An 11960-nucleotide genomic window follows, 5' to 3' on the forward strand; every position below is an offset into this window, starting at 1 on the left:
AGCGCACCTTGGCGCTTCTCGTGATTGCGCAGGAGAGACCTCCTCCCTTGCTTTTGCAGAAATGGAAGTAGTTCCCTCAGAACCCTTCTCTATTGATGACAGAGAGTTTGAGGAGCTGCTTAAAGTTATAACATGCCCAGTCGAGCGGCTGCATATTGACTGGCCGCAGGGCCAAGCTTTTTCCAAACGCTCTAAATTAGACGACAGAATTCTGTCAGGTGGCCAAGGGTGGAGCCTCAATGACGCTCTCTCCCTTTCTTTAGCAACCTCCTTGGAGCAAGCCTTACTCATCCCGGGTTTCGTGCCATCGACTGCGATTTATTCGAGTATCGCTGATGCGGGAGGTGCGAAGGTATACGATGATGCCTCAGATAGAAGAGATGCTTGCCGGCTGTCTCTCCTGGGACATCATCTTTCCTGAAAAAGCCAACACTTCCCTCCAAGCCATGTAGACTTTCATTTTCCTTGTTGGGAAAAGCATTTCAGGCAGCAGGACAGGCTGGTGCTTCTCTCCACACCATGGCGGTCTTGCAGGCATACCAGGCTGTTCTGCTAAAAGATCTGAGCACTGGTGGTGCTGTGGATGATACGGCAATTTTAAAATTACGCTGAGCCACAGACCTGTCCCTCCGCGCAACCAAGCAGATGGCTCTCGTGCTATCACCGTTCTATGGCTTCCCTGGTTTCCGCAGAGAGACACCTGTGGCTAAACCTTACGGGCATCAAGGTTAAGGATCATGCATTCCTCCTTGATGCCCCCATCTCGCCCTCTGGCCTTTTTGGTGACGCCATTAATTCCGTCGCCACCAGGTTTAGGGAGGCGAGATTATACGAACAGGCCTTTTGAAAATTTCTTTCCCGCCGTGCTCAATGTGTCGGCCACACAGTCTCGACCTGGTCCGACTCTCGCCAGGCGAGAGGCACAGAAAGAGAGCAGTAGCAGCCGCGCACCCCCTCGTGAAGTCTGGGGTACGGCTCGCCGCCCTTAACAAGCCGCCTCAATGAGGTCAGAAGAAGAAGAAGTCCTGAGGCTCATGTGCCTAGGACCATGGAGGGTGGCTCCCCCCGGGGAGGGGCGCGTAGAATTCCTTTCAAGAACAAAGTGCCCTCCCTGAGGGAGGTTCCTCAGGAAGTTTCTGAGGTTCGCTTTCGGGGTGAATCTGACCCTTATCGGGTCCTTCCATTTGGCCTAGCTCTGTCAGCTGCACATATACAAAATGCATCCGTATTTTGTACGACATAGGCAACTGGCTGATTTTGGCTCAGTCGCAGAAGCTAGCATTCCGACATAGGCATGTCGTCCTAGCTCATCGTGTTTGTTTAGGATTGAGACTCACTGCCATAAAAGCGTTCTCTTTCCTGCTCAGAACACAACATCTTTGGGTGTCACGTAGGATTTGATCGCAATGCAGGCACAGGTGTCTCCTGTGCGTGTCGAATCTATTTCCAACACCCTGAAGGAAACCAAGCTAGGTCAGAATGGGACTGTTCATCACTTTCAGAGATTTCAGTCTCATGACAGCTGCATCCACGGTAATATCTTTGGGCCTTCTGCACATGAGATCGTTTCAGTTGTGGCTAAAAGCAAGGGGGTTTAAATTAGGGCCAATCCCCGGAGGCAAATAAGGGTTACGCACCAGGGGCTTCCTACCCTTTCTATGTAGTTCAGACCCCAGTTTCTAACTTTGGGTCCCACTCTATGTGCGTCTTTGTCGTTGCAAGACGCTAACGACAGACGCTTCCCTCACGCGTGGCACATCAATTTCCCCGAACTGATGGCTTTATTTTGGCCCTAAAACCCCTCCTCCAACAGTTGAGGCTACCATGTCTTAGTGCGGGTGGACAACACTACGGTAGTCTCGTACATTATCGCCGGAGTGGACTGTGCTTGTGCCGCTTGAATAAGCTAGCACACCAGATTCTGCATTGGGTACAGAAAGAGTTTCTGTCCCTCAAGGCGATTTACATTCTAGGGCATATGAAGATGGGAGCCCTGGAACCTTCACGCACTAGAGGAACTTATGCCCTCAAGGTGAGGGTATTTGAAAGTGGTGCATGGCGAAGTAGACCCAGTCCACTGCGGAATTATTTCAGTGCTGGAGTTCTGCAAGAAAAGTTGTCCTTGGGCTTATGCCCTAGTACCCTCAGAATGTACATAGCCGCTATTTCGGCTTGTCATTTTCTGACTGACAGGGTCTGGTTGACACCTCTTCCAAACCACTAGAGTCAGTGCCTGTCTGGCTTCTGACTCTTAAGATGTTTTTTCTTATATTTACTTTTTTCAAGAGAACTGGATATCTGCAGGCCTCCCATCCTGCCTAGACTTTGCCCCTGTGCTAGTCAGAGCTATTCTGCATTCTCACCCGAACTATTTTCATTCTTGACCATGCACCCAGTTATCCTCCAAGCCTCTGTCCTCCACCTTTTACAGCTCTGGAGCAGGAAAGATTTCAATTACTGTCTTCAGTACGCAATCTTTAGATTTACGTCCACCGCACTAGCCAGTGGCGTAAGTCAGGGCAGCGTTTTTTATGCCAAATGCTGCCACATCGGGTGGGAGATGCTATTGCCCTAGCCTACGAGGTGCGTGGGTCACAGTTTGCCTCTAGGATACAGGGCTCATTCATCCAGGGGGATTGCCTTATCTATTGCTCTGGCAGGAGGTGTTCCCCTGCAGCAAGTGTGTCTGCAGCAGGCTGGTCCTCTCCACACACATTTGTGAGATTCTATAGTTTGGATGTTCATGCTACTACTGGGTCCTCGAGTCAGCCTCCCAGAGATAGCTCTGACCTCCTTGGCCTTTGTGCACACACACTACACAACCTTGGGGGTCCAGACACTTGCAGTGCGGAGGTGTTGGTATTCTCGTTCTCAAAGCATTTTCACGCAGCATTGAGTGTAGCTTTTGAAAGGGAACATCTCAGGTTACTTTGCTGTAAGCCTGTTCCCTGAAAAGCGGGAACGAGATGCTGCGCTCCAATGCCGCACTGCTTGCGTGAATGGACGTTCTTTCAGACAAAATTGATCTGAGGAATGTTTCCGGTTCACTCCTATTTATAACTTGCAGGTGTGATTCATCAGATGACGTCACCTGACCGAGGTTATATATGCCAAAATTTGGCGTGTTTGATACACACATGCTTTACAACCGGCAACACAGAAAGATGTTCCCATAGGGTTTTCACGAAGCATCTCGTTCCCACTTTTTCAGGGAACAGGGTTACGGCAAAGTAACCCGAAACAATTTCACTACTGAAGAATCAGGAAAAACCTACAATCCAACTTAAATGAAAACCATTTCCCACAAATATAATTAATAAATGGAGAGTACTCATAAATGAGACGGAAGCAGAATTCAGACGCGCAATGAAACGACATGCACACTACACGAAGGAGAATCCACAGAGAAAGACTTCACTGTAGAAGAAACCAAAATGAGTATAAACCATAAAAAAGCGTGCACCCACTTTACAAAGAGAATTTATAGGAGAAAACCTTACTATTAACAAGTCAAGAGGGAACATAAAAACCCATTTAAGTGAGTGCCAATGCCCATAAGCATAGATAAGCGATTGCAAGGAGCGTTTTTACCTGTGGCAAAACCGGAAGTCAGGTATTTAATTCAATTCAATTTTATTTATATAGCGCTTTTAAGAATGGTTATTGTTTCAAAGCAGCTTCACAAAAATGAAAGAAATTTTTTTAGAAAAGAAAATATTTGGAAGTGTGTATGTGTAAGAAAAATGTGTCTAGATAATAATTAGATGAATGAATGATGAATGAAATGTCTCTGATGAGCAAGCAAGGGTGACGGCGACGGTGGCACGGAAAAACTCCCTGAAATGGCAATAGGAAGAAACCTTGAGAGGAACCAGACTCAACAAGGAACCCATCCTCATTTGGGTGATAACAGATAGACATTATATAAAATGTGTATATAAATGTGTGTTGTGCAGGTGAAAGTTCAATATAACAGAAGTTATTTAAATTAGCATGAAGCCCAGTTCAGCACAGGGAGTCAGTAGGTGCAAAGGGCAGATGGGGTCTGGGTCACTGGACGCACAGGAGCAGCATATGTAGCTCCAACCATCATAAAGCTGAATTCAGCTGGTGCTGGTCCTTCTCTGGATGCCTCAGAAACCTCGCAGGGTTGGCCTCTGTCTACTGACACAATCTCCCAATGCCTCGGGATGGGCAGAAAAATACAGAACAGATGGAGAGAATTAGCGTAGTTGCCATTCAGGATAGAAGTACTGGAGTATGAGGTTATGGGATGAGTTACGTGTATGCCAGATTAAAAAGATATGTCTGCTCCCCAAACACTGTCTGGAAGGCTATTCCAAAGCTTTGGAGCTAGATATGAAAATGCCCTACGCCCTTTTATAGATTTTGAAATTCTAGGGACTACCTAGAGCGTTGTGGATTGTAGCGTATTAAAAGACTGGTTAGGTATGTGGGAGCTAAACCATTTAAGACCTTGTATGTAAGCAATACTATTTTCTAATTAATTCTAAACTGAACAGGTAGCCAGTGCAGGGATGATAATATTGGGGTTATATGATCATATTTTCTTGATCTAGTGAAAACCCTGGCGGCTGCATTTTGGACTAACTGAAGCTTGTTTATTAAGGATGCAGGACAACCACCTAGTAATGCATTACAATAGTCCAGTCTGGAGGTAATGAATGCATGAACTAGCTTTTTTGCATCAGATACGGATAAGATGCTCCTAAGTTTGGCAGTATTTCTAAGCTAAAAAAGGCTGTTTTTGTGGGATAAGTTACTGTCTAATATTACGCCCAGGTCTTACTGTCAAGCTGGTAGTAACAGTACATCCTTCTAAACGCAGGCTGAATTGTGAAAGCTGTTGTGTACTGGTTTTTAGGCCAATAAGTAATATCTCCATCTTATCTGAATTATTAATTACTAATTAGTAAAAGAAAGTTATTGTGTAATGCTCAGGTTTTATTTTAGAGCTAATTACACAAAAACGGGGTCTTAAATCTAAATACGGACTAATATTACTTACTTCTGGTGTTGTGCAATCTTTGTGGAGCAAGACAAGACACACAACAACAACTTCAAAACCAAACCAAAGTGTATTAAAGTGAAATGGGCAAACAAACATATAAAGTGCACCAAAACCAAACAATATACAAAATATGCCTATATACAACTATAAACAATGTGTGGAGCCAAAACACAGTCATTCTGGGGAACAAAATACCCGTTTAGGGTTGTTTAAAAAGGCCTGGTGGTTTTACTTTTTATTTACCACTTTATTTTTGCATAAATAAACTAACCCCTTATGTGGCTGTGCTACAATTGGTCATCCAATCTTTTATGTCCTGGACACACTCAGTTAATCTAGACAACTTAGGTATTTCGTCTGGTTTTGTTGAGATATATAATCTGGTATCATCAGCACAACAATGGAAACTAATCCCATGTCTTCTAATGATGTTACACAAGGGAAGCATGTATATTGAGAACAGCAGAGGTCCTAAAACTGACCCTTGTGGGATCCCATATTTCACTGGCATTACAACAGATGGTTCTCCATTTAGATCTACTAAATGGTATCGATCAGACAGGTATGATCTAAACCATTTTAATGCCTGTCACTGAATATCTATATGATTTTGTAGGCGATCTATGAGAATACAACAAAAAAACAAGTGGTTTGCAATCTTAACTAGTGCAGTTTCTGTACTATAATGGGGCCTGAAACCTGACCGAAATTCTTTAAGGATGTTGCTTTCCTGCAAGAATGTGCATATTTGAGCTGATACTACTTTTTCTAATATTTTTGATATGAACGGAAGTTTTGAAATCGGTCTGTAATTTGTTATTTCATTTGCGTCCAAATTATATTTTTTAAGAAGCGGCTTAATAACTGCCAACTGTGACCTAGATATAATAAAGAATTAATAATGTTTAGAAGTGGCTCTCCAACTGTATGCATCACGTCTTTTAAAAATCTGGTTGGGATTGGGTCTAACAGGCACGTTGTTGATTTAGCTGAGGTGATTTATGCATCACATCTTTTAAAAATCTGGTTGGTATTGGGTCTAACAGGCACAGGCACGTTGTTGATTTAGCTGAGGTGATAAGTTTATACAGCTCTTCCTGTCCTATACCTGTAAAGCACTGAAAATCTAAATGTGAAGCTATAGGCTGAACTGGATCGTGAGATACTATTAGAGGTTGAACCTCCGTTATTTTCTATCTGAAACTATTGATTTTTTCATTAAAGAAGTCAATAAAGTCTTTACTTCTAAACTGTGATGAGATACTCTCTGCGGGCATCTTAGGTTTTGTTAGGCGAGCCACTGTACTAAATAAGAACCTGGGATTGTTTTGGTTTCTTGCTATCAGTTGGCTAAGATTCTCTGTCCTAGCATTTTTTAGAGCCTGTCTTTAGCTGCACATACTGTCTTTATACGCAATTCTAAAAACTTCTAATTTAGTTTTCCTCCATTTTCGCTCGAGGCTATGGGTTTCTCTCTTTGTGGCACGAGTATGATTGTTGTACCACGGTTATCTCTGACTTTTTTTTAATCTGATGGGGGCAACAGTGTCTAATGTACTGGTAAAAATAGTGGCCATGCCGCTACTCACTTCATCTAGATCATCTGCATTTAGGGGTCTAATAAGAAATTGGGATAGATCTGGCAGATTAATTCAATTCAATTCAATTTTATTTGTATAGCGCTTTTAGCAATTTTCATTGCCGCAAAGCAGCTTTACACAGTCAAAAGAATTATTTAAGTTTGTATGAAATGTGAATTTGTATGAATCAAAATGGTCAGTTTGTCCCTGGTAAGCAAGCCGAGGGCGACAGTGGCAAGGAAAAACTCCCTGAGATGGTAATAGGAAGAAACCTTGAGAGGAACCAGACTCAACAGGGAACTCATCCTCATTTGGGTGAAACAGAAAGCAGTAAATGATCTGCATTTATACAGTGTGTAGGGTGGGAGGCAGTTCAGCTATAATAGCTGATGTTAATTGATGTTAATATGGAGTACAGGTAGTTATTGAAGACCCAGGTAGACTTGTAAGAAGTTCCAGTCATGAACTATCGAACTGTCAAGTCCCCAGAGAAACAGTTGCCAACACCAGTCAAGGCCAGAACTGTCTTCTAGGTAGAGAGAACCATCCCCAGACACCAGACGCATCCCAGAGAGACACACGGGGCATCCATGTGACGAGATCTTCAGCCAGAAGCGGGGCACCAGGATGGGTCAGACAGGTCCGGAGGGCAGAGGGAGTCTGGATCACTGGCAGCTCAGGAACGACATGTGTAGCTCGACAGGGAGAGAGAGAAAGAGTGAAAGGGGGAGACAGGAGGAGAGAGGAAAGGGAAAGAGGGGGGGAGAGAAGAAGAGGAGAGATGGCAGTTAGGTATGGTCACAGTCACACAATGTCTAATGTGAATGTATATTAACTGTAGAGTGCAAGCAGAGACTCCGGCAGGACTAACTATGACAGCATAACTAAAAGGGAGAGCCAGAAGGAAACACAAACATGAGGGCTTCCTGACATGTAAAGCAAACAATCACCTCACCGTCAGCAAACCTGAGTGATCAATGAGAGTGAGGAAGACAGCATCCAAACATACCAGTTCACCATAATACTCTACGTCCATGAGTCCCCCAGATCTGCTTCTTAACCTATGGCAAATCTATTTATAAAAATGCTTGGCTAAATAAATAGGTTTTTAGCCTGGACTTAAACACTGAGACTGTGTCTGAGTCCCGAACACTATTTGGAAGACTATTCCATAATTATGGGGCTTTGTAAGAAAAAGCTCTGCCCCCAGCTGTATTTTTCGTAATACGTGGTACTGACAAGCAGCCTGCATCCTTTGATCGAAGTAGGCGTGGCGAATCGTAAGACACTAGCAGTTCGCTCAGGTACAGCGGCGCGAGACCATTTAATGCTTTATATGTCAAGAGTAGTATTTTAAAATCAATGCGAAATTTCACACGGAGCCAATGGAGTGAAGATGAGATAGGGGTGATGTGCTCATATCTTCTGGTTCTAGTGAGGACTCTCGCTGCTGCATTCTGGACTAGCTGACGCTTATTTATGCATCTAGCTGAACAACCAGACAGTAAGGCATTACAATAGTCCAACCTAGAGGTGATAAAAGCATGGGTGATAAAAGCATGATTACTTGTGAATCTGTCTTTAGTAGTCTGATTCATATTTATAACAAAAAGATAACATGGGGAGACACAGCTAATCTGTTCTACGGGTAGAGAATATATCAGGAGGTGATGATCTGTGATATCATCACTTTGAGGTAAGATCTCTATATTAGAGACATTCATACCATTGGATATAATTAAATCTAGTGTATGATTAAAGCAGTGAGTTGCTCCATTTATATTTTGCTTAACCCCAAAGAAATTTAGTAAATCCATAAATGCGAGTGCTAAAGTGTTTTAAGCATCATCTACATGAATGTTAACGTCTCCTACTATCAACACTTTGTCAGAGTTAACCAATAGGTCTGGTAGCAGATGTGCCCTGGGGGACACGGTGTACACGGTGGCCAGGGTAAAATATAGCAAGGGTTTATTATGTATTTCATTGAGTGCAACATTAATGATGAGCAGTTTAAATGAGATAAACCCGGGGCTCATGCTTATAGAAATATCCTTACAGAGTAGACTCATCCAGACCAATATATTCATTTGGTTTAAGCCAGGTTTCGGTGGGGCAGAGTACGTCAAGGCAATAATCTGAGATCATTTCATCATTGCTTTAGGTGCAAAGGATCTAATGTTGAGAAGTCCAAAGTTTAGAGGTAGATTTTGATTACTTATTTGGCCTTTATCTGGTAGGTAAACAACTAAAAATAGTCGGGCGCTCTACATGAAAGGCTCTCTCGCTACCTCTATAACAGCCCACAGGCAAACAGATTGGCTAGCGTCTGGAGTAATCTTAGACACAAAACAGACTGAGAGTATGGCAGATATAAGAACAGTACAGCCTGTCGTGAATAAGGCACCCACCTAAAGAACCAAACATGATGAGACCACAGCTCATCCTGCTACAGTTTTATTAACCAATATAAATAAGCATGTCTGATACCACTTAAAGTCAGTGTTGGATGTAACGTGTTACAAAGTAATGTGTTAAAGTACTGGGATACTATGCAAGGACTGACATGCGAAAAAATTTAAACAATCACAGTGCCAAAACTTGCGGTGAATCATGATGAACCGTACTTACGGCCACCGTGCAAAATTTTCAGGGTCAGTGTAACTGTTAATGTAAATAAATGTCTTGCAGATAGAGCTTAAACATACACTTTACCATAAATAACAATGTTTTTATTATTTATCCTGTTTCAGGTCCATCAGGTGAAGAAGCTCCATTCTCAGTGCTCATGCTGATCAGTAGTGTAGTGACGACCTCTCCGTATCTGCTGGTCACCATCATTCTTCTGCTCAAATGTTATAGAGCTCGAGGTGAAAACTCTTTGAGTTCATCTCCACACATTTTTACTTTAGAAAACGTATAAAGGATTTGATTAACAGCATTTGGAAAGGTTTACCACTTGTCCAAGTTTTCTCCATTTGTGAATGATGGGTTTGAAATGCCTTAGAAATGGCTTTGTAACACTTTCGGGATTAATAGATGAAAATTATTTAATTTCTCAACTAATTTTGAGTTTGTTTAGATTGTGACATGATGTATTGACCAAATGCAGTTTCTGTTTGTTTGCCTTTCTGAAACAACTTTTTCAATTCTTTTAACAGATCACACCCAAGAAAAGAGAATTGAGAATGCAGTCATAGTCGAGTGAGCAACGTTCATTCATGTAAAGAGAATCCACTGACTTGAAATATAAATAAATATTTCCTGTTTTTACTTAAATGTTCAGTATTTTATAGTCACTTTTATTCTTGTAACCTAAGACCTAGTTTTGTACTTGAAGAAGTACTGGTATATTAGGATGTGCTTAATATACAGAGTGTATATGGTTTAATTTGCATTATGTCAGAATGCAAATGTACAGTGGAATATTTTGCAGTGCAGGTTGTGTATTCTGATTACAGTCAGAGCGGTTGGTAAAGAACTCAGTGTTACTGGAGTTAAAGGAAGTTAAGTTTTGTATGTATGTAATATAAAAACATGTTCAGTTAACTGAAATTTAGTGGAAACTGATGTTGTGTTTTGTGTTCTGCTTTCTATTAGTTCTACAGCTACTGTTTTTGTACCGCTGTGTGTTTTTCTGTTTTTTACAAATTTAAGTTGTGTGCATTTGAATAAAATGATTTGATCAATTAAATATATACACTCACCGATTTATTTTTAACCTGTTTAAAATGTTATTTCTAAAGCTTTCTATTTTGCTTGCATGTCTATAGCTATATTGATGGATGATACAGCAGGGTTTGAGTGCTCTATAAGGCTTCAATGCTGAGGAGTGTTCTTCACCATTGGGCAGCTCACCACTGACTGTCTGTGACTGCTTCCCCGGCACTTCCATCTTTGGTTACGGACAGCTCTTAAGATTCAGCTGCTTTTAGGATGTCGCCCACTTCCTTGACTTCTATGCTTACTATGACTATGTTGCTTTCATCTCCGACACCACTCCCAAAGAATTGTGATTGGCCCCTTTGGCATTCAAAGTGGACTTGGTGCCAGATAACATCTGACTGCTGCCTTTATTTCATGCCATAGCTCACTGGTCTTGCGTCATCTTACCAGCTGGACATTAGTACACTGCTCCCACAATTACACACATCTTACACCCTTCTCACCTTACTTTTGTTTCCCTTATTAATGAATAATATTGTAGTGTTTTTCACCGCCACGCAGGAACTTGGAGAGACAAGTGAGCTTCTTTGCTGCCCAATGCAAATGGCTGGGAGTAATTTATTTTTCTTCCACACGTAAACACAAAACCACCACATCCAACCTCCATAAAACACACATCAAACCACACACACACCTCCGGCCGAAGCCACTAACTTAAACACCTTTTCCCAACAGGGTGAACACAAAACAATCCCTCCCGCAAAGCATGATGGTAGCCCATCAAAACCCCGCCCACGCCACACTGCCCCCACCCGAGCTGTGACCGTCCCCGGTCATCATGGCGAACTCAGTCTAGGAGGCGTGCCGGTGGTCGGCGCTGGCGTTGTGAACGCCAGAGTCTCTTTGCAGAGGAAGGAGGGGTGCAACCATCCTCCTGAGGTGGACCGGCCTCCACAGAGTTCGATATCTCGCTGGCGTTGGGCTGATAGGGAGCGAGACGGTCCCGGTGGAGCACGACCACGACCTGGAGGTAGACTACGTCGGAGAGCTGGGCCAGTACCGTGCAGGGCCCCACCCAGTGAGACATAAGCTTAGGGGAAAGCCCCCTTTTCCTTCCAGGGGAATACACCCAAACCTGCTCCCCAGTAGCAAAGTCTCGTCCCCGGCTGTGGGTGTCATACACGCGGCGCTGTTTAACACCAGCGTCCGCCAAGTGTCTACGCGCTAACTCGTGGACACGGAACAGTTTGTCTTTTAGCGAACAAAAATAATCCAACCCCGGCTTCGTAGGTAAATCCACTTGTGGAGGGGGGCCGAACACAAGGTCCACGGGCGTGCGCAATTCGCGACCGAACATTAACGCCGCTGGCGTCAGCTGTGAGGACTCCTGCACTGCGGTGCGATAGGCCCACAGCACGAGGGGCAGATGTTCGTCCCAATCCTTCTGCCGGGCGCTGGTAAGCACGGCAAGCTGGGTAGTGAGTGTCCGGTTGAAACGCTCCACGAGGCCGTCACTCTGCGGATGAAGGGGCGTGGTGCTGGTCTTTTTCACCCTGAGGCGCTCGCACACCGCCGCAAACACCTCCGCCTCGAAATTACGCCCCTGATCGCTGTGCAACTGCTCCGGGGCGCCGAACCGGCTGAACACCTCATCCACCAGCACTCGAGCCGTGGTGGAAGCG

At 43.7% G+C, this 11960-nt stretch overlaps 1 protein-coding gene across 1 annotated transcript in view; it reads left to right on the forward strand.

The window, feature by feature from the left end:
• The window catches only part of LOC128511338 (carcinoembryonic antigen-related cell adhesion molecule 5-like), a 47609-nt gene extending 37789 nt beyond the window's left edge, over positions 1 to 9820 (forward strand). Inside the window, exons 7-8 of the mRNA XM_053484198.1 lie at positions 9366 to 9482; positions 9774 to 9820. Of these exons, the coding sequence (XP_053340173.1) occupies positions 9366 to 9482; positions 9774 to 9820 (164 nt within the window). The remainder of the gene's footprint in view (positions 1 to 9365; positions 9483 to 9773) is intronic.
• Positions 9821 to 11960: the final 2140 nt, after the last annotated feature.

The sequence above is a fragment of the Clarias gariepinus genome, chromosome 1 (genome assembly GCF_024256425.1).
Source record: "Clarias gariepinus isolate MV-2021 ecotype Netherlands chromosome 1, CGAR_prim_01v2, whole genome shotgun sequence".
Classification (NCBI taxonomy): Eukaryota; Metazoa; Chordata; class Actinopteri; order Siluriformes; family Clariidae; genus Clarias; species Clarias gariepinus.